Genomic DNA, 24,296 nt, shown 5'->3' on the forward strand with positions numbered 1-24,296 from the left:
TCTATGAAGAGATGAAGAGATCCAGATGAAATCCCAAGTGCTGAGAGATGAAGGATACAATGATTTGGATGAAACTTAAAAAGTGATAACATGTTACTGTTGGTTAAGCACCCCTGAATTTACCAACAAAGAAAATTCAAGAAACCATCCAGTGCCCAAGAGCAACACAATAAAACTGTTGCAACATGAAGCTGTATTTTGGAAATCAGAAAAACTGAGTCTCTGATTATCCTAAATTTGTTACTCCACAGCTTTTTCCCAGCTATAAACTACAAGCAATTCATCAAATAAAGTAATTATGACAATTACTGCATCAACATGTTGTCTGAGTAGACAGAGCATCCACATAGTGTCATTTTTGAAAATCAGCATGAAAGTGTTAAGAATTATGGTTGTTTTTTTTTTTTTTTAATAAATGAGCATAAATACATCACTTGTGACTTTATAGTAATAGAATTAAAAGACAAAAAAAGACAAGAAGAATATCAACAAACATAGATTTTTTTTATATATAAAAATTGTTTATTGTAAGGAAACTTTAAATATAACCAACAATATTGAAAATATCATGACTGGCATTTATGGCCTTGATTGTAGTTTACTGCCATACAAGTAATTTCTAGCATTTTTCTTAATCACATCAAGCCAGTGCAAAATATAGGTAGCTTTTAGAGATTAAGCATACAGAATGACAAGAGTGTAGATCTTGGTTACCTGATATTTCCTTCTAGTATAACAGGCTTCTCTTTTTCCCATAAATCAAAAGTACAAAGGCAAGTTATCATATGTGCAATTATTCATACCAGGTTTCTAAGTAAAAAAAAAAATTACGTTTGTAAATTTTGTTCAGATTGTATTTTTTTAGAAATCTGATTTATAATTTATACCATACTATATGATATAAATTATATATTGTAATCATATTATATAATCATAATTTCATATACAGGTATGATTATATTAATTGTCAGAACATATCACTAACTGTAGCATAATGATTACATCAACATACACAAATATATGGCATTAGAAAAGTCATTATCTAAGAAGGAAAGATGGTATAATTCGGGTGTTTGAATCAGGGCACAAGCAGCCTTCCTACTACTCTTGCAGTGTCATTTTTGCAAAGCTGCCCATTGTCAGCAGATGCACTGGCTGTCCATGAACATCAACAGACAGGTCAGTAAGCAGGCTTGAAATTGGACTGTGCCTGAAATTTCCAGTCACAGACCCTCGTAAGCAATGAGCCCTGTGCTCGTAATTAAGATGATATTCTCTCTCCTCAGTCTCAGAAGGTATCCCATGCTATTATGGCTGAACATATTATTTCATGATGACCTACAGGTTTTTGAAAGCAAGACATGTTAGCTTTAACAATGACACATGTGTGCAAAGCTTTGGAAGTACCAATCTTTCAAATTAAAAATGTTTTTGCACTTCCTGTTAAGGATTTTCAAGGACAAGCTTAGTTTAGCATGGCTTTTGATATCAATCACTTCAATAATTGATTCTGACCTTTGATAGCTAAGATTAGACTGCAGGAAGAGAGATATACAGAGATCATTTCACTTGAAACAGATTTAACAAAAAGGTGAGATCTAAAAAAAAAATTAACTAGGGAACAAGCATAAATAGAAAAGACAAAATGCATAAATATAAAACAAGGGAGGAGGAAAACAATATAGGTAATGTATGACTAGGTAGAACATGACAATGACCCATGCCTTTGCTTTAAAAGCATTAAGGTTAATTTGTCAGCTGTCCTCACTCATGTACAGAATTCATATAACTAATAAAAATGCAGTTTATTGCAAAAATATGCAAGTCCTCTAAATTGCATAAGATATTACAATGTCGTGCTGAAACATGACATATTAAACAAAGAGGACTTTAAAACAATTACGAAATGTTAAAAACCAGATTTGGGTCATGAGCGTTACACAAAATGCATTGTCATGCTTTATCTTATGATTAATCTTGTGATTCACTACATCTGTGATAAATGCAACATAAAATCATGACAACTGTAATAGTCAAAAAGTAATATCTACTGTATATCTTCTGTAGTAATACATATAAACACTTTGTGTGCACTAATACTTTCAACATATCACATTCAAACTAACAGTCTTTCCAGAAAAGATGTAACCTTTTTGAAGAACGGAAGCTGATTTAACAAGTTCATCACATGTGGGTTTTTTTAAAAAATCTATTCTTTAAGGAAATACTGTTTTAAAGGACTTGATTTTCAAAGGTGCTGTGCTACGACAGACCATCCTTATATCAGATAGAACCATAAATTCTGAGCACTTTTAAAAATCAAGCCTTCAATTTATTGAATTGCTATTTTCTTTACTAGTATTTCCACTGTCATAATTAAAAAAAAAAAAAAAACAACCAACAAAACAAACAAAAACAAAAGAACCACCCAACCAAAAGCAAACCAAACCAAAAAACCCTAATCCCATTCTTAAAATCACAGAAAATGCTTGGCATCTATAGGAAGAGATACAATTTTTCAGTGGACTAACCACTACTGTGCTATATTCTCATAACAGATCTTGTTGCTCCAATGTTTAGTTCATGCACTGGTGTCGGCAATGTCCATGTTTGTTCCAAACAGAGCAACTAGCTGCTCTTCATAGTTTGCAATGTTTCTTTTCAGAATATCCATACAAGGTCCCAAAAGCCTTTCAAATGCCTGCACATCCATAACTAAGATAAAAAAAGGAAAGAAAGAGACAGAATATTATGTGCTCATCAGTAACAGACACTCATCCTGGTATTTATGATATTCCAGTGTAAGATTTTAAATGACAACAATACTACTGAGGCATGTACATTGTTCACACAGGAGGGAACTGCTTACCTTAGCAAAACCAAGACCAACCAATACACTGCTGTCTTGAAACTTCACAAATAAACTCGAACTTGTTCTGTTCCTTATTTTGAAAATATTTTCATATTAAGATATATGTTACCCGAGAACTTGTGAAGAAGTCTGAATGGGCTTGGATTCCTCCACAAAATAAAGTTTTAAGACCCATGCGATTTCAAAAAGCCACAACCTTAAGTGTTGTTGTTGGCTGTATTTGGGCTGTAACAGCCTATTTCCTTGCTCTTTTTACTTGCTTCCACCCAAAGTGAAAATGGTAATGAATACTTATTTTCGCAGGAAATGTGCAAAAAGTTGAAGACACTAATTCACAATGTCAGTGCACAGCCAACCAGAATATATTCTTTATCTGATCACGTAATGTGATCCTCTATAGTTCCAACCAGGCCAGGGAGGAAACTTCATATACTTCCAACCTGCTGGCCAGTAATCTCTCATCTCCTGAGAAACGTTCAAGATCTCTGCTGTTTGGGAAGTGCCAGTGCTTTGTTATTCAGCCATAATGGATAATAACATTCTTCCTCACCACTGCCTGTTATTCTTTCCCATCTGTCATATCTTTGATCTCTATTGCCTGATGATCTCTGTGTGTTTTGAGTTAGGAATTTTAATAAATAGTGAAACTTTTTGGTTACTTGGTCATCAAATAGTTACACAGGAATGCCAAGTCTATCTTTGCAGCTTATAGTTTTCCCATAATTAGGAGCTGAACATCAGAGCATGAAAAGCAATGGATGTGAAGGGTTGTCTATGAGCACAACTCCTACAGTCTTCACTCTTCCTGTGCTTGAGACTACAGTGTGATGGGATGACTACATTAACAGCCAGTGAAGACAAAAGAATTTTTTAAGAGCTTAAGTCATGGGGATAAAAAGGCACAGGATTTTTAACAGAATTATTTCCTAGATGAGTCAGTCTACTGAGAAAAGAAACACCTCACCTTTCTGCAGAGTATTAGACATTTATCTGATGGCTGTAAGCAGCTTGCAGCAATATTCTGTACTGTCCTAAAAGAATTTTTACTTCCGTACAATCAGAGAAATACTGGAGAAATTGTGTGTAATAGTATTTATCAATTTTAAGTGATTTTTGCAGATAAATAATGCAAATAGTAATGCACAATAATAGGTGATTACTGAAACAGCCTTAAATCTTATATTTTGGGGAAAGACAGAGTCACAATAGAAACAACCAAATAGATTAAATATAATTTTAAATATAATTAAATATAATTAAATATAATTTTATTATTAGATATAAAATGGTATTGACTAATACCTAAACATTTGACAGTGCCAAGAGCAAATGCAGAAGCAGCTCGGGGTTTGTTAGTTACAAGAGCAAGTTCTCCAAAATACTGTCCTCTTGAGCATCGAGCTATTTCTACTGCTCCATTCTCTTCTAGATCTTGTTTACCCTGAAATATCATGTAAAGAAAGAGAGAGAAAGAAAGAGTATTAGAGGAGAGATTTGCCGAACTCAGGATTTCATAAGCAAAGTTAGTGACAATGGTAAAAAAAAAGGTTGTTGTTTTAGGCATGTTTACCTTCCTTGCCATTATAATCCTTACTTCTCCAGATTCCACAATAAAGAAAGAATCAGCCAAGTCACCCTGCACAAGGAAAAAAAAAAAAAAAGAAAGTGAGTAAAAAAAGTGTAAAATTTCCCTTTTAGTTTCACGGTAACATCAAAATATTTGCAACCAGTGCCCTGAAGCTCCTCTTTTTGATACCTGTGGAAAAAGAAACCACTTCTAATTTGAAGACCATACTCTAGACATATAACAATCAAAACATCTATACAGAACTAACAGCAAGGCCTTTTCATGAAAAGACATAGCTGACTGTGCCTTACACAAAAAGCAGAGAAAACCAATCTTGTGAAAGATTTTTAGGATCCTTACTACTATTTATTCACTTCTGTGTTCCTCCCAAATGATTTCCCTTAGCAAGGGAAGTATAAAAAGTATAAAAAGCCTCCAGGGGCTATGTCTTATCCACTAATTATCCTGGGGCAAGACAATCACAGTTGCCTATCCTGAAGAGTTTACTTTTGTCTTCTTAAAAAGTTGACCATATTTTAACAATAAAATCAAGGTGAGTCTTCAGTGCTCCTCCTTGAAGCACACTTATCAAGTTTGAATTTCTAACTGTACTAAAAATGTTGACTCTTTTATTTATACCAACAAAGACGGTTGTTCTTGAAAGTATCATAAGTGAAAAGTGAGCTTTTGAAACAAAATAACCACCTCTTACATTTAAGATTCATTGATTTTGTTTCTGTGAGAAAGAAAAATAGGGTTTAAAAGTATGCATTGTCTATAAATAACATGGTTACTGTTACCTATTATGAAAGAAAAACTAAAACTAGGAAGAAACTGTACCTGAGCAATGATTTGTTCTCCATCTTTGTACACTTTGGTACCAATCACATCAACCACTTTTAAACGCTCAGATACCTTCATTTAAAAAAAGAAAATGTAAGAAATATTTGGTTAACATTATGATAGCATATATTTAGAAAGCCCTTTCATATTTCTTTCTGTGAATCTTTGCACAAAAGAATAGTGCATCTTTATTTTCCAGTTTTGGTTACCATTAAAAAAAGAACTGCTGAACAGTGTTCTGAGGGTATATTACAGTTTTAACAGCTATTCTGATAAGCTTCCATTTTTGTTAGAAGCCTTCAAAAATTATGTTCAGAAAAGCATGCATGTAAAAATATATGTAAAAATATAGCTGATAAATGAAAATATTTTTAAATTCCTTCAAGTAATTGTTTAATTTTGTTGGCTAACATCTAGTAAAACTAAGCTTTGGGAAACAGAAAGTAAAGTTAATTTATATTTTAAAACACAATATGAACAATAATAATTCATTCTAAATTTTAAAAAAGTCAAAATGTAGTCTTTCTCTGAAACACAAGTATGCAAACTTCTATTGTGGAGACACTTTGCCAAATTTAAAGTCTTCGAGAGCAGGATCTTATCAGGTACCTCCAATATAGCTATTAAAATAATGCAATAGAAATCTTACTTCTAAAGATTTAAGGAATGGCAATGACTCAATAAAACTTTCATACATTCTTCTCTTTTTGGCATTATTTTTTACAATGATTCTTCGGAATGTTACCCTATCCTGTAAACACAAAGAGAAAAAGAGAGTTAATTAACTGAAAATATGTGCTATAAAATACTTTAGAACTAGCTGTGTATGATCAAATTACTCCATTTTAGTCACTCAGTGTAGCTGTCAACTGAGCTGGTCTCTCCCTACTGTCAACTGAGCAAGATTCCTCTAGATGTCAATCAGGAGCTCCTAAAGTTAACCTGAAATTCGCTATGAAAATCCCTGCAGGGTAAATACTGAGTTCACCTACAGAGGGTAGAGTTTACAGCAGTGAACACTGAGTGGGCAATTCAGGATACTTAAGAAATCCTCAATATTTAAATGTTAAATTTACAAAGTTTATTCATTAACCTGAGGTCCCATATAAATTGATATGTACTCAAAGAGGCTTTTAGAGTTTTGTAAAAACTAAAATACATGAGTCAGGGTCTTAGGTCACAGTCCACAATCTACTGTTTCAGCAGAACAAGGCTCACTGCTGCCCTAAACAGCCAACTTCCTCAAGATTTGGCCATGAAAGTGAAGCGGACAGATGGAAAAACTACACTTATGGCGTTTTCTTCTCTTAACTTTGTGTGGCTGTGCCCTGGTGACAAGCAGAGGGAAAATGCACTGCAAGCCTTCACTGCCACAGGGGGGACTTACTGCCTAACACAACCCAATTTAATTTAAAGCCATTCTTACAGTGTCCTAAACAATCCCAGAAGTGACAAGGATTAAGCTGGTGAATAACCACATGTTTCATTTCTATCCTGGGATCAGTCATTAGATCAGTATGCATGTCCTGAAGATGGTGGCCATCTCAGCTCATTCCTGGGGTAAACTCAATTACTCTTGTCAAAGATCCAGGTAGTATAACACTAGTAAATAACCTCATATTGGAATTTTACTCTGGAAACAAAGGCATTTCCAATCAAGGCATGGGGGGAAAAGTTAATATGCAATTATCAGTGGTTTTCAATTTGGGAAATTGCAATTAAAATAAAATAAAACAAAATTATAAAAAAAACAATCAGTGTTTTATTAAACCTCAGATTTTCATCTGTAGATTCTGGTAAAAGACAGCACTGTGTTGGGATTTCTCAGGATTTCTAGAATTAAACTTTCTGAAATTATATTTATATATATATATATATTTAATGCTGATACAGCATGCCAGTAAAATCTATATAAAATACAGATTTTCTAAAAATAGCTTAAAAGAAGTACTCTACTTACCAAACCCCAGATGGAACCAGGAGAGGTAGCTATAATTGTAGCTGCTCTGGGTGTATTGTACATTAAGGCCAACTCACCAAAACATCCTCGGTTATCATAGGTTCCAACACACCTCCCAACACCATCACATTTTACATAAATATCATATGTACCTCTGTTAATAAAATACATAAGTACAGTGAGTAGAATCCAGCCCTGGCCTTTGCTAAGCAGCCTCTCTTTATACTTTTTATACAATGAATTCCAAAGATAAAGTATTTGAAATACATATTTTCTTGCTTAGATGATGTTAAACACCTTGTAAAGACAACTCAATGACTTCTATAAATAATAAAAGTGGTCCCTCTTTAAAGGGAAGGATAGGGTTATTAGTTTTTACATTAACCCAGTTTAAAAATAGAATGGATGTACAGTGATCTATTTATTACCAGAACTTATTGAAAATTAAAATCTTAGAATCTGTTTCTTAATTTCATTTTAACCACACTAGATACAAATGTCGTCTTTGCAAAAATTGCTGTGATAGGATCACTGAAATAATATAAGTTATTTAATATTTTAAATATTTTGAAGTAGTAATTTCTAATGAAACAACCGAGATGCAGGAGACAGAAGGAATGTATCATGTAAAATCATTAAATACATATATGCATTTTTCTAATATATTGTGCATTTCTTCTCTCCATTGATAATTTAATAACTTTTTTTTTTTCCCTTTGGGAATGCAGTAAAATCTGATATCTTGTAAAATGAGTTTGCCAAGCCCATTGATGCTGAGGCATCATTTTCCTCTGTGCTGAATATTTTTATGGTGTGCATTGATAAATCATGTGAATGTAAAGCAAACATCTGTGCAGTTATTTCATTGATAAGGGACACAGAGCAATACCCTACAACTAAAATCCGCAAGGCTGACAGAATATTTAAAGTCCCTGCAGCCTTTTGGACAAGAGATAACAAACTGTAACCTCACATGGCTGAAAAAGATTGTCTTTCCAGTACAGAATCTGTACACACTTTTATGATCATCTGATTTAATATTTCAGTTAAAAGGGACCTAAATCAATCGTTTTGTTCACCTACCTGACCACTTCAAGGCTGCCCAAACGTGAAAGAATTTTATTCATAGAATTGACCCAATGACCCTTAAACACTGACAGGCTTGGGGCACCAACCTCTAGGAAGCCTTTTCCAGTGCTTGACCACTCAGGTAAAGAAATTATTCCTAATGTCAAATCTGAACTTCTCCTGGCACAGCTTTGAACCATTCCCATGAATCCTGTCACTGAATACCAAAAGAAAAGCTGGAATGTCAGCATTAAATACAAGTTCACAGAATACAGACTTTTCTCAATGGACTTTTGCATAGTACTTTGTGCTATAATAAGACACAGCAATTCACCTGTCAATGACGTAGAAGTTGTCTCCATCATCCCCTTGATCAATTACATGTTCCCCTCCTTCAACCATCTTTTCAAACATCGCATCTAACACCTGAGACATCTGTTCCTGTTTAAAATAACACAAAGACAAGAAATTAGCATCTGCTTCTAAAATTTTACTCTTTGAATTAACTAACTGGCCAGCTTCCCAATATGCAAATAAAAGATGTTAATGGTGGATAATATTCGTGCTACAGAAATGTGTGGATCAATAATAGAAAGACAGCTCTATTTAGTATTCAGTGTTAGCTTTTCCCAGTGTTCAGAGCACAGCTTCTTACTTGTCACTGCAAATGATAAAATAGATCTCCTTTGCAACATAAAATTGCTCATGACCATCCAAAAACAGAATTTCACCCTTCACAACTGAGCAATGTTATACTCCTGCAAAAAAAAAAAAAAAAAAAAAACAAACCTGCATCCATTATCCTAAATCATACATTTACCTGACTTTGTCCTTAGAACTTCCTTACAGAATTTAGTTTCAAAATGATTGTGAGGTATTTTGAAAGTCTAAGTTATACAATGCCTGCAGAATGTTGGACCAGATGTAACCATAAAGGTCTGCAGTGCTTTGGCTGAGTAAGTAAATGCTGGATTCTTTGGGAAGAAGGAATTTACAAATGGCTACAAAACTACCTTGTTGACAGAGAAATGTTAACAGACTAACAAAATGTGATCATTTGAATTGCGACTGCAAAATAACAAAAAACCCACCCACTAATTACTTAATTTGTCTTATTTGATGTAAATTTGACTATTCACATCTAAAAACCCAAAGACAGCTCACTGTGGATTAAGAATCGTAAAAAGTCAACTTAAAAATTTAAATTTTATTTTTGGTTTATCCTGCCATATGCCTAAAATTCTATACTCTACTTCTTGAAACTTATTAAGTATGTATCATACTGGAACAAGCAGCTCTAGTGAAAATCATGGTTAAAAAAGCCTCTAGATATGCATTTTGCAATGGTTGCATTCACAGCATTTCCAGCCACTGAAAGATGGATGGCATTTGCCTTTCCAAAGAACACCAGTCTAAGTCAGTCCTTTAGAGTCCTTCTGCAGCCCATGGACAGAGATAACCACACAAGATAGCTCAGAATCATTCTCTAGAGATTTCCCTTTCTTTCCTCTGACGATAGAGAGATCTACTGTAACTCCCAGTTACACACAATTTTTAGACAGATAAATTAGTTGTAATGAATTCCATCCTTATGCTGCTGAATTTTTTACTTCCTGAAAGCTTTTTAAAATACCAGCAGTACCATGTTATCCAAGCCTTTTTGAAAAATGGAAGCTAAATACAAATTTTCCTTCACAGAGCTGGCTGTGTGTGGGCAAAAAGAACAACAGAATGGCAGTATCCATCCTTAGTACCTTAGCTGATGATGGTAAAGTACAGGGAGACATCCTGCAGCCCTCCTAGGCCAGCAAAGAATCATTTAACTATGTTTCTACTTAGTACCTTTGTTAGTATAGACAGGTATGTGTTTGAAAAAAGATAGATATCATTTCAGATATCAACGAATGTGTTATAGCTCATTTCAGAGAAAGAAAATTGTGAGTGGGCGCCATTGGAAGAGACTGAAAATTATGTACAGGAGTTGCCTTTTAAAAGCTTCCATGCTTGAATGAATAGGTAATATTACTTCTTTTCAGTCTTCTCTATGTAAACAAAAAGAAATTCCTACAGAATCTGCAAAACTGACCTAATGTCAGCTTGTCTAAGCAACTGAAGCAGCACCTTCCCTTCCTCTGGCTTTACATCTGAACTGGCAAAGTGGCTCCCCAACCAACAATCCTTATTTGCCTTTTGAAAACATACAAAATGTATGTTTCTCTCAGTGAGAACATACAGAATGCTCCCCACTTCATGGGAGGCTAGAGGCCATGTTATCATCTAATGGCAAGCAATGCAGGAAAAATGTATTACATGTGCAAAAACCCCAGAACATAAAATACTTTCAAGATTTCTTGGGAAAAAAGATTAAACCAAAAATATGGTTATTTCTTGTAATGGAGGAGTCACACATACAATTAAAAGCTTTATTCAGTGCACTTCATCTTGGATTTCTGGTTAAAACATTTTCAATTTATAGCTATGAATCAAGCTCATCAAACTACAGCTTTTCCAGTATGTAAATATATAATTTTTTAATGCAACAGAGTAGAATTCATAAATCCAATTCCCTTTTAAAAATGTTTTAAATACTTTAAGATATTTAATATATCTGAGAGTAGTGAAGCATTGCTGAAGCATTGGACATTTATTTTAATTTCCTAAATAAACTGCAACTAACTTAAAGACAAGGGGTCCCTTTTCTAAAATTGTCCACTTTAAATTAAGACAAAGTGAACTACAACAAATGAACTACTAACCAAACCAGGAACATGGCTTTTGCTTTTACCATGAGAATTACATAACTTGCTTGCCCTGTTTGTTCTGTGTGAATCCTCTGGAATCTCTGCCAGACTGAGGCTCAATTTATTGGCACCCTCTGTAGCTATTTTGAAAATATAAAGATAGGTAATTTCAGAATTAAAAAGCAAATCTATTTCATAAACAGAATTAATTCTAGTATTTTGTAAAATGGTGCAGTCTAAATGCTCTTCTTCCTTAAAGCAGTTCTACATTCAAAAATACATGTAAAATGAAATCAGGATGAAGGGATTTTTTTGTGACTGACTGGCCTGTAGTTCCCTGTCTCATATGACTTCTAAAAACATTAGAATATTATTATGTGAACAAAGTAAATTCACAGTTCTTCTATTGTCCCTGAGTTCATAAAATGAGCTCCAGTTAAAATGGCATCTTGCTGGCCACCTTGTCCTCACTTTGTGCAATTTGAAATATCAACAGATTAATATTCAACATGATATTAAGAAGTCAATGAAGCAGACAATACCAGAAAAGGAAGGGGGATGGGTGTGGGGAGGGGGAGAGAGGTAGAAAATGTTAGCAAAATACAGGCAAGGAAACCATGGGAAGAAAAGGACTTCTTAAATCAACAACTCTGAACCTTGTAGAGGAAGATAAATTACAGAATTTATGTCTATACCTCTCCACATTTGTTTTTCAAAACAAAACCATGCACATATATACGAGGGGATCTCTGATAAAAATGTTAGCAGCAATATTGATCCAGTTAAAAATATTTAGTTCCCTTGTGTTATATCCACTTGTAAATTAATGAGAAGGCATTCATTTCTTCACCATCAAACACTCTAATTTGTATTTCAATGTACAATCAATATTTTTAAGCAATAGCATTTTCCTTGAGAATATACCTTAACCTTCATCCACACAGTTACATGATAAATTAGTACTCTGCCTCTCAAATATCATGCACATGCCCATCAGTCAGGCTCAGTAACACATTTCATACTTTGTAACTACCCCAAGTGCCACAACTACACAGCTTTTCAATACCTCCAGGGATGGTGACCCAAACATTTTCCTGAGCAGTCTCTTCCAAAGCTTGACAACACTTTCAGTGAAGAAATTTTTCCTAATATCCAATCTGAACCTCCCCTGGGTCAATTTGAGGCCATTTCCTCTGGTCCTGCTACCTGGAACACCCACCTGCTCACAGCCTTCTGTCAGGCAGTACAAGAGTGACAAGGTCTCCCCTGAGCCCCCTTTTTCTTCAGGCTGAACACCCCCAGTTCCCCCAGCTGCTCCTCAAAGGACCTGTGGCTCCAGACCCTTCCCCAGCTCCACTGCCCTTCTCTGGAAGGGCATCTCAATGTCACCACCTTTGTTACATCTGAGAGGCAGAGTATTAACATGTTCAGGCATTCTGGGCTCAGTTATATTTATTATACATATATTTTATATATGTATAAATGTGTATATATATATATGTGAATGGATGGAGGGTGGGGGGATAGGGTGCATATTCTCATTAATTGCTCCAAAATCTGTAGTTTTAATTCTTCACCAAAACTCTTAAGAACCTGAGAGCAGCATGAGAACCTTCTGTTAGTGGTTTCAAGGAATGATTTGGCCTTAAGTATAAGATTCTACTATTCATAAAACAGTTACATTATGTTCTCTTTCATCTTCCTTCAAGTTAATCAATTCTAATTGATTAATCAATATTTGTGCTCTCTTATACTAATTCTCCAGGTACGTAAGTGGCAATACGCTCAGAAATTGCTTTTGCATATTTGTGGACAATATGTATAATTTATTACTTTTCAGAAAAGAGTCAAGACCTATTTTATATATTCTGTACAAGCATTAGCAGGGCAAAGCTCTCCAATATTAAACTTATCTGAAAGAGAATAGATAATCTAACACTGCTTGTGAATTCTTGCCAAAGAAAGGATTCAGACTTTAAGTGCAAGGGCAGAGCTCAGCTTTGATGGTATCAGCCGGAGCCAGCTTCTTGCTCTGATAAAAGGTTCATCAGGGTTTTTAACTGCTGCCCTGGGGGCCCTAATTTCCAAACTAAATAGCCTGTTGTTAATCACTCCAGCACATTTTCCTCTTAAGAGACAAAACCGAAAGAACAACTCTGAATTGTATTGTAAAAAGTAAGTGTAGAATGCTTCCTTGGCCAGTACATGAGCTGCTGCTGCTATTCTTCCTGGTGATAAAACAGTTGTTAAGCTGAACAGAGAGAAATTTCAGTGATAGCAACTTCAGGCTTATTCTCTATAAGGGCTGAAGACATTTGATCATCATCTTGTTTCCTCCTTGCAGGCTTACACAAAGTGAAAGTGGAAGGGAAAGAGAGCAGCTTCAGAGCCCACTGTAGTAACCTCCAGCACCTGGAGCACAAAGGAGGGTGCAGGTAGAGTAACCAGTCTGGCACATTATGACAATCCTGGGAGCAAAACCGTACTATTATGGTTTCTGGTAATGGGGAGGCAGGCAACTGAGAAGGACAACAAACAATACTCTAAGAGGAAGAGGTTTTCCTGGGAAGAAGAACAGAAGAGATACATTAGGAGAGGAATGAGTTCATCTAATATAGCAAGGGAAGAACAAAACAAACATCTGAATAGACCTGTCTCCTGATTCTTTCCTGATGTGGTCCTCTAAGAAGTAACCAAGTACCTCTGCAAAATCTCCTTCCCTCATCTTGTTGCAAATGCATGTTTCAATTCATATTCTTCTCTTGAAGTAATTTTTCCAAAACTCTAACTAACTATGAAAAACTGATACTGAGTGACAGCAACTAGACGGCAAATAGTTAAGAAAGGAAAAAAATTGCTAAAATGTCAATTCTTTAAAAGTATTTTTTATTTAAGGGAGTTAACTAAGGAATACATTGCTAAACTCACATTCACTGACCGGTCACATCCTCATCAATCTACAAAGTTAAAGAAAATTTCCATAAAATTCCAATAACTTCACAGACTTTAGACTATAAGAGCTGGCTTTAAAACATAAGAATGTTGCTCAGGGAAATGTATGAGAACTGGTGTTTCTTTACATTATTATATTTTTAATCACAGACAATATGTGAAATATTAATATTTATAAATATAGATGTGCAAATTTACCTATCTCTTATTGAAAGACTACTATAGTTAAACAAGGGCTCAAGAGTATTGTGCGTGTATAGCAAGTCCTAAGTTGTCTCAAAGTCTGAAGGTTATCTTTTTCTCCTCTCTCATTTAGCCTTACATTCAAATGGTTCTGCTGGGTTTTAATTTTATGTGATGGCTCTTGTAATTTCAAATGGCCTCTTTAATTAACACGCTGAGCAGAGAACTGTAAGTCACTCCCTACTACAGTCAACTACTGCAACTTCTCCTTTGGCTTTAGTGATAGCCTTATCTTATCCTTCCATTCAAATTAAAATACAGTGTGTTAAGGTGGGATAAAGTTAAGAAAAGGTGGACTTCACTGAGCATCATGTACTGAATGCAATTCTGATCACACTGTAAAACATGTTATTCTGTATTTGAAAATGGTATTTGACACCCTCTAAAAGGCCATTGGGGAAAAATCCATTAAGCTCTTTACATCTGTTCCTCTCTAAGTGACCTTTGAAATGGTGACTTTCATACACAGAACTACAGCAGAAAGAAGCTGAAATTCAGTACAAGGAAAAAAACAACCAAAAAACACAACAGTGGTAGCAGGAGATGCTATCAATACAAAACTTGACTTTGTTCCAGAGACTTGAGCTTTAGCAGCAGAAGATACTATCTCTCTTCAAGATTAATAAGGTTTTTGCTAATACACCACTCTGTAAACTGCAGCATCTCTCATGGAGAGGCAGAGGCGAGTAAAAGAGCTGGCATAGGAATATTTAATTACTGCAACTACACTGGCAGAGCCCTTGAGTTGCTGCTCAGAAGCAGAACAAGAAGGAGGAGTGGGAGAAGTTCCCCAGGGACTACAGATCCTAGCTCCACAGAAGGAACAAGCCAGACTTAAGAAGGCTACATTTTAATATCTTTGCTCTCTTCAGAGCTCAATAGTTTTCCAGTGTCTTTTATGAATAAAATTGTTGTAATGGAAAACTCTCTTACAAAAATTATCTTGTTCAGCTTTCCAGAATGCTGCCTGTAAAGGATTTCAAGCAGGAGGAAGTGTTCTTAATCCACTGGACAATTTGAGCAAAAGGGGGTGAACAAGACTTGGGAGATCCCCAGAGCACATTTCAAGGCTTTGGATTGCATACCTCCACAAAGGGAGAACTCAGCTGAGAAGTCTTCTGCTAAACACTTGGAACAGATTGGGGGAACTTTTAGCAATTACAAATAACTGAGTCAAAAGAAGAATTTTACAAAATAGCTCAAAACATCAGTATCAAGACAGTAAGCACAGTCCTGAGGAGAGCTTCATAAACAGAGGAAATAATCCCTCAGTATTCCTTGAAATAATTAATCCTTGGAAGAAGTCCATCAAGTGCCTCCACTGGAGCAGTTTAATGCTCTATGTCTACATAAAATTACAGTATAGCAAACAGACCCCTGTCCTGCAGACCAAGTGGCTGATGACTATTGAGACAGAGGATCTAGCTCTCACTGTAATGCAAAGCAGATCCCATCCAGAGGATTGATGCTGTAAGCACTATTAACATCACAGCAGGTTCTAGGAGCACACCATAATCCATCGTGTTGCAGAGCTCATAAGAAAGAAATGCTCAGAGCTTAACCGAGAGGGGTCTGCCAAAATGCCATTGGCAGGCTAATGTAATGATGGTGGAAGCCAGGACACACCAACAATAAAGAAAATATATAATAAAGCAGTTTCATATCCAGAGCAGATGCCCACAAATGACTTTGATTCCCTGAAGCTGTTCAGAAAAATAATTCAGGGGCAGAAGGGTAGATGTGTGCGTGGTTTTAGCTTGAACAAGTATAGTGGAGCAGCTGATTAACTACCTATTAAACAGACAGCATGAGGGAGGGAGTAAGGAAACCTTCTGTGTCAGGATCCTCACTGTCTCAAGAATGCACATGTATGAGCAACCATGCTGAGACTTGATGCCCTTCCATAACAGTAACTCCAGGCTTCTGCTAAGCTGAGGCTTTGTGGCTCACTGCTCCTCAGGGCTTCTAAGGGAACAGTACCCAGGGTCAGGGTTCAGTCTGTGTGCAGACAGAAGCAGGAGCTGGAAACTTGCAGCACAAATTAATGTGCATTTTCTGTAATAGCATCTGACTTACAAACAGAGCTGCAGGCTGGTCCTTCCATTAGCTCCCTCTTGAATCAAAGTTTAAACTTTCTGTTCTCATACTTAAAAATCTACATAATTGTTCTCTTCCCCTCCTGCTCCCTCTCTTGACAGCACTGAATCAAATCTCCTGAGAAAGCATTTGGGATGCTGTGAGTCATCCCAGCCTCAGTATGCAGGTTTTGATTGATACACTCACCTTTTCCCTAAAACAATCCTGTGTGCTCTTTTGGTAGCATTACCACCTTTGTCTGATCCAGATCATTCATTCAGTGCATTTAGGCTTTCTTAAAAGCTCATAGTTGTGTTTATATGAAACAGAAAGAAATTATTTGCATGGAAGAAAATTACCTGAAGCTTTTTTATGGTATCTACATTAAGCACAATAATAATATAAACACATCACTGGTACATTTCTCTTTTCCTCTATTTCATAATTCACTTGTTCAATTATATCAATAGCTAAACTGAAGGCTTTGGGGGTAATTTTCTGTTTTGATGGAGCACTCAGCACCTTTTGATGCTAAAAAGTAACTAATAGAAAAAACTTAAACATTCCTGTTAACTGATGTGTTTATAGACATCAGTGTACAGGAAGATTTAAAATGAGAAAATACAATAATTAATATAATTAATGTATCCATTTTTATTAATGTACATGTTCATATTCATGTATTTCAATATTATCACTTGTCATGGTAAACAAAAGACTCTATACATGACGTATCAGTTTTTAAAAATGGCATTTCTGGAATTTATTGAATGGTGAAGAAAGCATACGTAAGAGGTTACAAAAGTAAAATCTGTAAATTTCTGTTCCAAAGCTCAAAAGAAACAATTCTTAGCAGCACAGCTAAATGCTGTTCATTACCAAGAATTTCTTACCGGGTCTAGGTTCTTAAAAAGAAGGATGTCCTTGCATGCCTCCTGCAGTCTGTTTCTTTGATCATCTGTTTTGGGGTGAATAATCTGAGGGATATAATACAAAAGCTCTTAGAGTGATTATCATACAGCAGCACTAGCTGAAGGACTGAGCTAATTCAGCTAAGCATTTTACACAATATTTTGGCCATGATTCATAACTCTCTCATTTCAAAACCTTCAGGATTTCAATAAACACTCAATGATAAAATAGTATCACCACAGCATTAGCAAATGAAACGCTGCTTTACACCTGTGGAATCCAGTTCATTTCTGCAAGCCATTCTGGACACCTTTATCTACTCTACTGCTACATAAACATTACCAATCTCCAATCATATTTGGGGCATGCATGTTTTATAAAAAGCACCACTGTTACATTCAGCCATTTGCCATGACCACTTCCTAAAGAATATTGCGTGAAATCATATCCGTGTTAAATTTATATCATAAGTTTCACAGAGTAAACAACAGATATGACACTATCTGAGATTTACTAAATTACCAGTGTCTGGTTCATCTGAGTATCAATCAAGTTGTTCAATTCATATGCTTCAAAAGATAGGCTATGTACAGCTGTAATACCACAGGGTAACCTTTTGGACAGTGTTACAAGCCAGAAAATTAGGTAGAATATAAACAAAATTCTCTTGAAACTCATGCTATTTAATCTTAAAAGCTAAGTAGTAACACAAATAAAAGAAATAAATATAGTTCATTGTTTGTCACATTGTACCTTGAAAAATCTTAGCAATTTTACAGTTTAACTTTTTTCTGCCTTTTGAAAAAGGAAACTACTGCAAGATTATAAGGACATCAAGTAGAGTTTTTAGAAGCAGGTGCTCTCTGGGTAAATATAATTGCACAAAAATGTTTCCTTAACCATATACCATAGGTTTGGTAATTAAGAATAATACATAAATTCCTACATGGGTGACTATCACAGAGAATTTTTAAATGTTCCTTAACACAAACTCCCAAGAGATTACTAAGCTATATTATAATAACAATGTTTTTGGAAAGAAATGGTAAAGCTGTTACATTTTCCTCCTAAATTTAATGCCTGAGAATTGAAAAAGTATTTGACTCTAAGCATGAAGTACCCTGGATTCTGCGTCATCCTCTTCCTCATCAGGATTGTAAGCTTCTGCACACACTGAAATAAAATAAAAAGGATAATCTTAATTCCAATTACAGTAGTGTTTCACAAGATTTACAGAACAGAAAATGCATTGTGCAATGCACAGCAATAATACACAGTAATGTAACACATTCATACTGCTGAGAGGGTCCAGAGCAAGTCAACTCCAAACTGCAGATGAAACAAAGCTACACTTTTGTATCATTTTTGGATACGCTTGCCCTGTTTTGAAAGACTGCTAACATACTTACCAATTTCTCACCTAACTTGTTCTAAGTATCTCATCTTATGGTCAGGATTTTTTTTTTCAATGTCTAAATTAATTCCTTCTCTTATAATTTAAACTATCCATACAGGATGCAGAGATTAGATCATTCCCTTCATCTGTGTAGGTTCAAGGTGGTTTAGGGTGTGTTTCTTCAAATGGTTGGTTGGTTGGCTCAAGGTGCTTTGTTGGGGTTTTTCACATACTTGAAAACTTTTCATTCCTACCTACCCTTTAATTTCAAGGCTAAATAATTATGGTTCTTAATTTTTTTCCTTACAAGTCCTGTTTTTTAACTAACTATTTTATTGCCATTCCCTGAAATGCCTCTAATTAGCTATATCTTTATTGAAATGTGATGCTCAAACTAGTCCCATTATTTGAACCAAGCAGACTACTAAGTACATCAGATGAATTACTCCTTACATTTCACAGGCTATATGTCTTTCATCCATCCATGCCTTCTTTACAACACCTTGACTCTGTCTATTCATGTAACATTTATGACATATATCATTTTCAAAACCCACTGCTTAACCATCTGTCTTATGGCTATTCTGCCCAAGTATAATACCATATCCTTACACCTGCTAAATATTACTTTACTTTCAAAGCCATTTCAAGATCATCTTCCACTCTAATCCTGTTCTATGGCATCCTTCCAATTCATCCTCAACTCTGTGAGAACTGCAAATTTCTCTAAAACATAATCCAGATTATTGCTGAAAAAACATATTAGTGTCTAAAATAAAATCTTGTGGAATGAGTGAAACAGCAGTAGCTGCTTGGGGTTTACCTTATCCAACCAGCTGTGCAACTATATCTCATGCAACTTACATATAAATACTGCTTGATGTTCCCTAGCTTGTTTATAGGGGACTCTTGTAAGATAGCTTTCAGAAGTTTCTTAAAATGAAAATGTAGGGCATCTACTCCTTTACTTTTATCCACAAATTTTAATCTCTTTTTCCAGATTACTAGATAGTTCCAACAAATCCACGCTGATTGCTGTTTGTTACTTTTCTCAAGGTATTTACAAAATGAATATTTGTCTGTAATTTTTCTAGGAACAAAAATTATCTGCAAATCTGTGACAGGACTCTTCCATCCATAGCTCCTGCCTGCTTTTAAGGATGTGTTTTTCTATTTTTCACACTTGTTTTTCTTCTTCAGATTCTTAATGCTAACAGGGGTGAGACTAATTTAGAAAATTCTTCCAGTTTCCAAGTATAGCAAATCTGAGGCACAGCTAACCTGGGAACACCTAACACATTAAGTACTGTCTGATTTGTCCTTTCTCTGTTCTAGGCTGTTTTCCATATACTCAAAATAACACTAGTGAAGACCAATGTGCTTCTGTTAATCAGTGGAGCAACACTTTCCTGGAACATGCTCCTACCAAAAATATACTTCCAGAACCATTTCTGTTACTCCTCATGTACTTATTGTACACAATCTTTTCTTGTATACATTTTTTGGCTTCTTGTGTGTGTTTTGGTTTCTTTTTTTTTTTTTTTTCTCTGCATCTTTGGCTATTCTTTTGTATTTGTTCCAAATAATCCAAACTAGTTTTAATTTTGTACATGGTTTCTTCTTGTGCTTGACAGAAATGAGCGTCTTGTATTTTAGACAGATTTATTTTACCATGCTTTTTGTCCTTCTCCTGTGCTGTCTCAATTTGCATTTTTTCTCTTTATAATTTTTCTTTGGGAAACAAACAATTCTTTAACTTCTTTTGTCGAGACTCTTTTACAAAGAGGTCGTGCCCACTGTCCTCTCATATCCCCTTGAAACCTGTTTTTCTAATTCTTTTACATCTTTCCCTTCCTGAAATATGCGAGGCCTGACATTGCAGGGTAATTCTCACTCAACCTGCCTTTTCTCTCCCAATTCTTTAACAGTTTCTCCCTTAGAGTTGGTATGAAATATCATAGCTCCCCTTTAGATTACGTTTCCCACTGCCTCAAAATTTGGTTGTAAGTGCACGGCAAAATACATTGGTATTCTCCTCCATTGGCTTCCAGCAGGTGACTGTTTATTAAAATCACTCATTTTTACCACCACCTGTACCCTGACAATAAAAATCTCTAACTACCTGAACTGTTTGGTGGTCTGTGCAATGCCTGCATAACAATGGAGCCCATGAGCTTTTTCCTATTATTATTATTATTACTCATAGAGCATCGGTATGTCCAACTCCCTCTACAGCTGGGTCACAGCACAAATATCTGAACCAAAATACACAACAGCCTCTTCCTCCTCCCTGTCCTCCCACAACATCTTTGCCATGCCAGTTCAGTCACAGCATTGCTCATGCATTAACATTTGGTGTCCTCTTGTTTATTCCCCATACTTCCTATGTTATTATACAAACAACTTATGAACTAGTAACCAGGTAGACCCATCAACCTCCTCATTACCACATCCAATTAAAAAGATTTCATGGTAAAGTACATCAGTGCACATATTAAGAAAAATCTTGGTCCCCCCTGTATGAAGTACTCAACGAAAATCTCAATTTTATAAAATTTGGCATCTTCAAAAACCTAAAGAAATTTGACACAAGTCCCTCTGGAACTGAGTGAGATTCCTGTCCAGTTTACTGGAAACTGGATTTGGTCCCAAATAATTACAAATGCCCATAAAAGGAAGTCTGCAATCTCTTGAACAACTATAATATTTTAATTCTACATAAACAAAATGTTCCTAACGACTGTTTAATGATACTACAGTTACTACAATCTTGTCAGAAATAAACTTCAGGGGATTTTCTTTAAAGAGAAACAATAATAACATGCCAAGTAAGCACCATATAACGCATCATAATGTAAACCTCTATTTTGTTTCAGCTGTGCCCTAGTGCACGTATGTTTACGTGGGAGCCAACAATCTGTGTTACAGTGCAGTGTGCTGCTGGGAGTATGGAGTGTGTTTCAGCCTGAGGTACAGGTACCTTCTGGCCTTACCTCTATGTAAAAAGAGTTAAAACAAATCAGGAATTTAATTTAATAGCTTTGATACTGTTATCTAGAACTGACAGGTCTCAGAGGGCCTAGCTGAGTATTTAATAGTCTTCCAGAACATACAAAAGAAAGTGAATTTTTCTCATCCATGTCCATCCTGAATCACCTTATATCCCTTTCATGTAGCAGGATCAGTCCAGAGAGTACGTTCCTGAGGTATTTATTCTGGGTCAGCTTGTGTCTCTGCATAACATCACTCTCCTCTGCTAGAAATGCATTTCAGTCAGCCTCAGTAGCTACTATCAGCAGGTTCCTTCATTAAATATTCCTTGTTTATCAGTGGTTATGGACAATATATTTAAGAACTGCAGTTTCTCCTGACTAGTGCCCATAGGCCTGAACTCTAAATGGATTTATTCTTATCATCTATGATGAGAAACTTACTCTTCTGTTTACAATTCTGTACTTATTTTGCCTTCATTTGGGTCACAAAGAAAATACCAATGCTGTGAATCTGCTGTTTTAAATATGAAATTTCCTTCCCTTTATTTCCTATTTCTGTAAGACATTCATTTCTAAGGGCATACCACTAGATGTCTCATGGAAAAACTTGACACATTTTATTTTGCTTCCTAAAATACCGTTTCTGACATTACTATGGTTCACTGAATTTTATTACATGAACACTGGGGTTTGGCACATGAGAATCCCACTATCTAAAACTGAGATGCCTTTTACACAGACATGTATCACCTGCACAAGACATCAGGATTCCAGTTACAGTCAGTGGAGAGAAACAGGCATTTTTTACAAAGTGATTCTTCTGACCTGTGTTACATGGCCAGACTAAAATGAGATTAATTAAAAAGATGGTTTATTGGTTGAGGCAATTCCTGTCCCTTTTGAGATGAGTCCTAGTAGTTACAACAAGCTGCAAGACTGGTTTCCCCCACTTCTCCATTTAGTATGTATTTCCTGGAAAAAAAGGAATTAATCATCTGATGATGATGACAGGCTGCTCATGCAATAGCATGCCTTCTGTACTCACTTCATGTATTCCAAGGAGAGAGTCTGTGGTCCCCATCTCTTTTGCCTAAGGCACCATGACCATGACTAATGGCTGTCACCACAGACATTAATTATTCTGAATGACTGCACACTGCTGGTGGTTGAAATACTCATAGTGTTCAATATTTTATTTTTTTACCTCTCTAGCTCATTCCACATCCCAACAATACTCAGTGCATGCTACTTTACCGTGCTCAGATGCCCTGCCATGTTTTGCTATGTGCCAGTGCTGAATGCAGTATTCACATCATTGCTGAAAAAACAGTCTTACTACTATTCTTAGGGACACATTTTGACCCACACATAATTGTGGCATTAAAAAATAGTGGTACAAACACTGTACATACTTCTCCACTGGCTGCTAAGCTCAACTAAGTGAAATTAATTTTTTCTTTCCATTTATCCAGCAGAGGTTATATTTCACATATAGTTCCCCAAGATGGACACAAATACCAACAAACCCAAATGCATCAAGACAAAGTATTTGTAAGAAAAATGAACTGTCAAAAGACAGTGTATTATGAAAATAAACATGCACTGAAATATGTGCACTACTCTAGATAGACTGCTTTGTCAGCAAGACAAAGGTAAACTTTGATAATTTCTAACTCATCACTCCAAGTAAAGTCAATTTTCTAGTTTTCACTTGGTAAATATGCTTTACATTCAAAATCAGCAGTACAGTCACTCCAGCCATAAATGAATTCTAAAATGAAAATTAACATACACTTGGCAATTGTAAGATCAGAGAACATGTTAGTCATGCTCTCTCGTTCCCTTGACACATCAGGAAACGAAGCTATCAATAAAGAAATCAGTGAAGATTCATATATAATCACTGAATAATGCATTTTACTCAAAACATGGCATGGCAGGAAAACCAATCAATATATGTGTATTTTTTCCAAACGACACCAGCATGTCATACATCCCTATAAACATCCCTATTTATGGCAGCTATGCCCATTCCCTCATACAGTAAAAACATCACTTCCCCAGTTTAACTGTATGGAAATTGCTAAGGTGACTTAATGACATTGTGAGATTTTCCACGTTTTGTCAGGATTTACTTCTCTTGCATGAGAAGTATGGTACACAGACACTCCTTGCAGGTGGTCGCTCTAAACTAAACTAGACAAATACTACTGGACCTCTAAAGTTTCTGACATGGAAGTCTATTTTCTGACATCTCACCAGTTCCTACCACTAGAGGAAGGATTAGAAAGACAGCCCTGCATCCCAAAACTCCAATTCCATAAGTAGTTTTTATTCAAATAAAAGCAACCCTTTGGGGATGGTAGCAGTGATAAATAAATAACCAGGCATGGGCTCAATTTCAAGGCTTACAGCTATCAAGTACCATATTATTTCTGTCTTTGTGGCTTTGACTGGAAAGATCTTCCACATGGAAGATGCCATTGAAGAGCTGTGAGTAAACATAAGGACTGAAAAATAGCCCAGAGAAAGGTTGCTCAACTCTCTCATCTATCTGAGTGTACAGTGAAATTAGACAGATAAAATTTATCTGATTTCCACACATGATATAAGGCAATACCCACTGGCCATTTGTGCCAAACCCTGGAAATATTTCAATAATTTTAGATTGTT

The 24,296-nt window shown here is 35.6% G+C and overlaps 1 protein-coding gene across 1 annotated transcript in view; it reads right to left on the bottom strand.

Moving 5' to 3' along the window:
* Positions 1-601: 601 nt before the first annotated feature.
* The window catches only part of PRKAR2B (protein kinase cAMP-dependent type II regulatory subunit beta), a 73,777-nt gene continuing 50,082 nt past the window's right edge, over positions 602-24,296 (bottom strand). Inside the window, exons 3-11 of the mRNA XM_053943084.1 lie at positions 18,355-18,407; positions 17,216-17,299; positions 8,645-8,751; positions 7,243-7,396; positions 5,932-6,033; positions 5,280-5,354; positions 4,443-4,508; positions 4,175-4,313; positions 602-2,715 (exon numbers count right to left, since the gene is read on the bottom strand). Coding sequence (XP_053799059.1) covers positions 2,582-2,715; positions 4,175-4,313; positions 4,443-4,508; positions 5,280-5,354; positions 5,932-6,033; positions 7,243-7,396; positions 8,645-8,751; positions 17,216-17,299; positions 18,355-18,407 — 914 coding nt within the window. The 3' untranslated portion in view covers positions 602-2,581. The remainder of the gene's footprint in view (positions 2,716-4,174; positions 4,314-4,442; positions 4,509-5,279; positions 5,355-5,931; positions 6,034-7,242; positions 7,397-8,644; positions 8,752-17,215; positions 17,300-18,354; positions 18,408-24,296) is intronic.

This window comes from Vidua chalybeata, chromosome 5 (assembly GCF_026979565.1).
Source record: "Vidua chalybeata isolate OUT-0048 chromosome 5, bVidCha1 merged haplotype, whole genome shotgun sequence".
NCBI classification, from domain to species: Eukaryota; Metazoa; Chordata; class Aves; order Passeriformes; family Viduidae; genus Vidua; species Vidua chalybeata.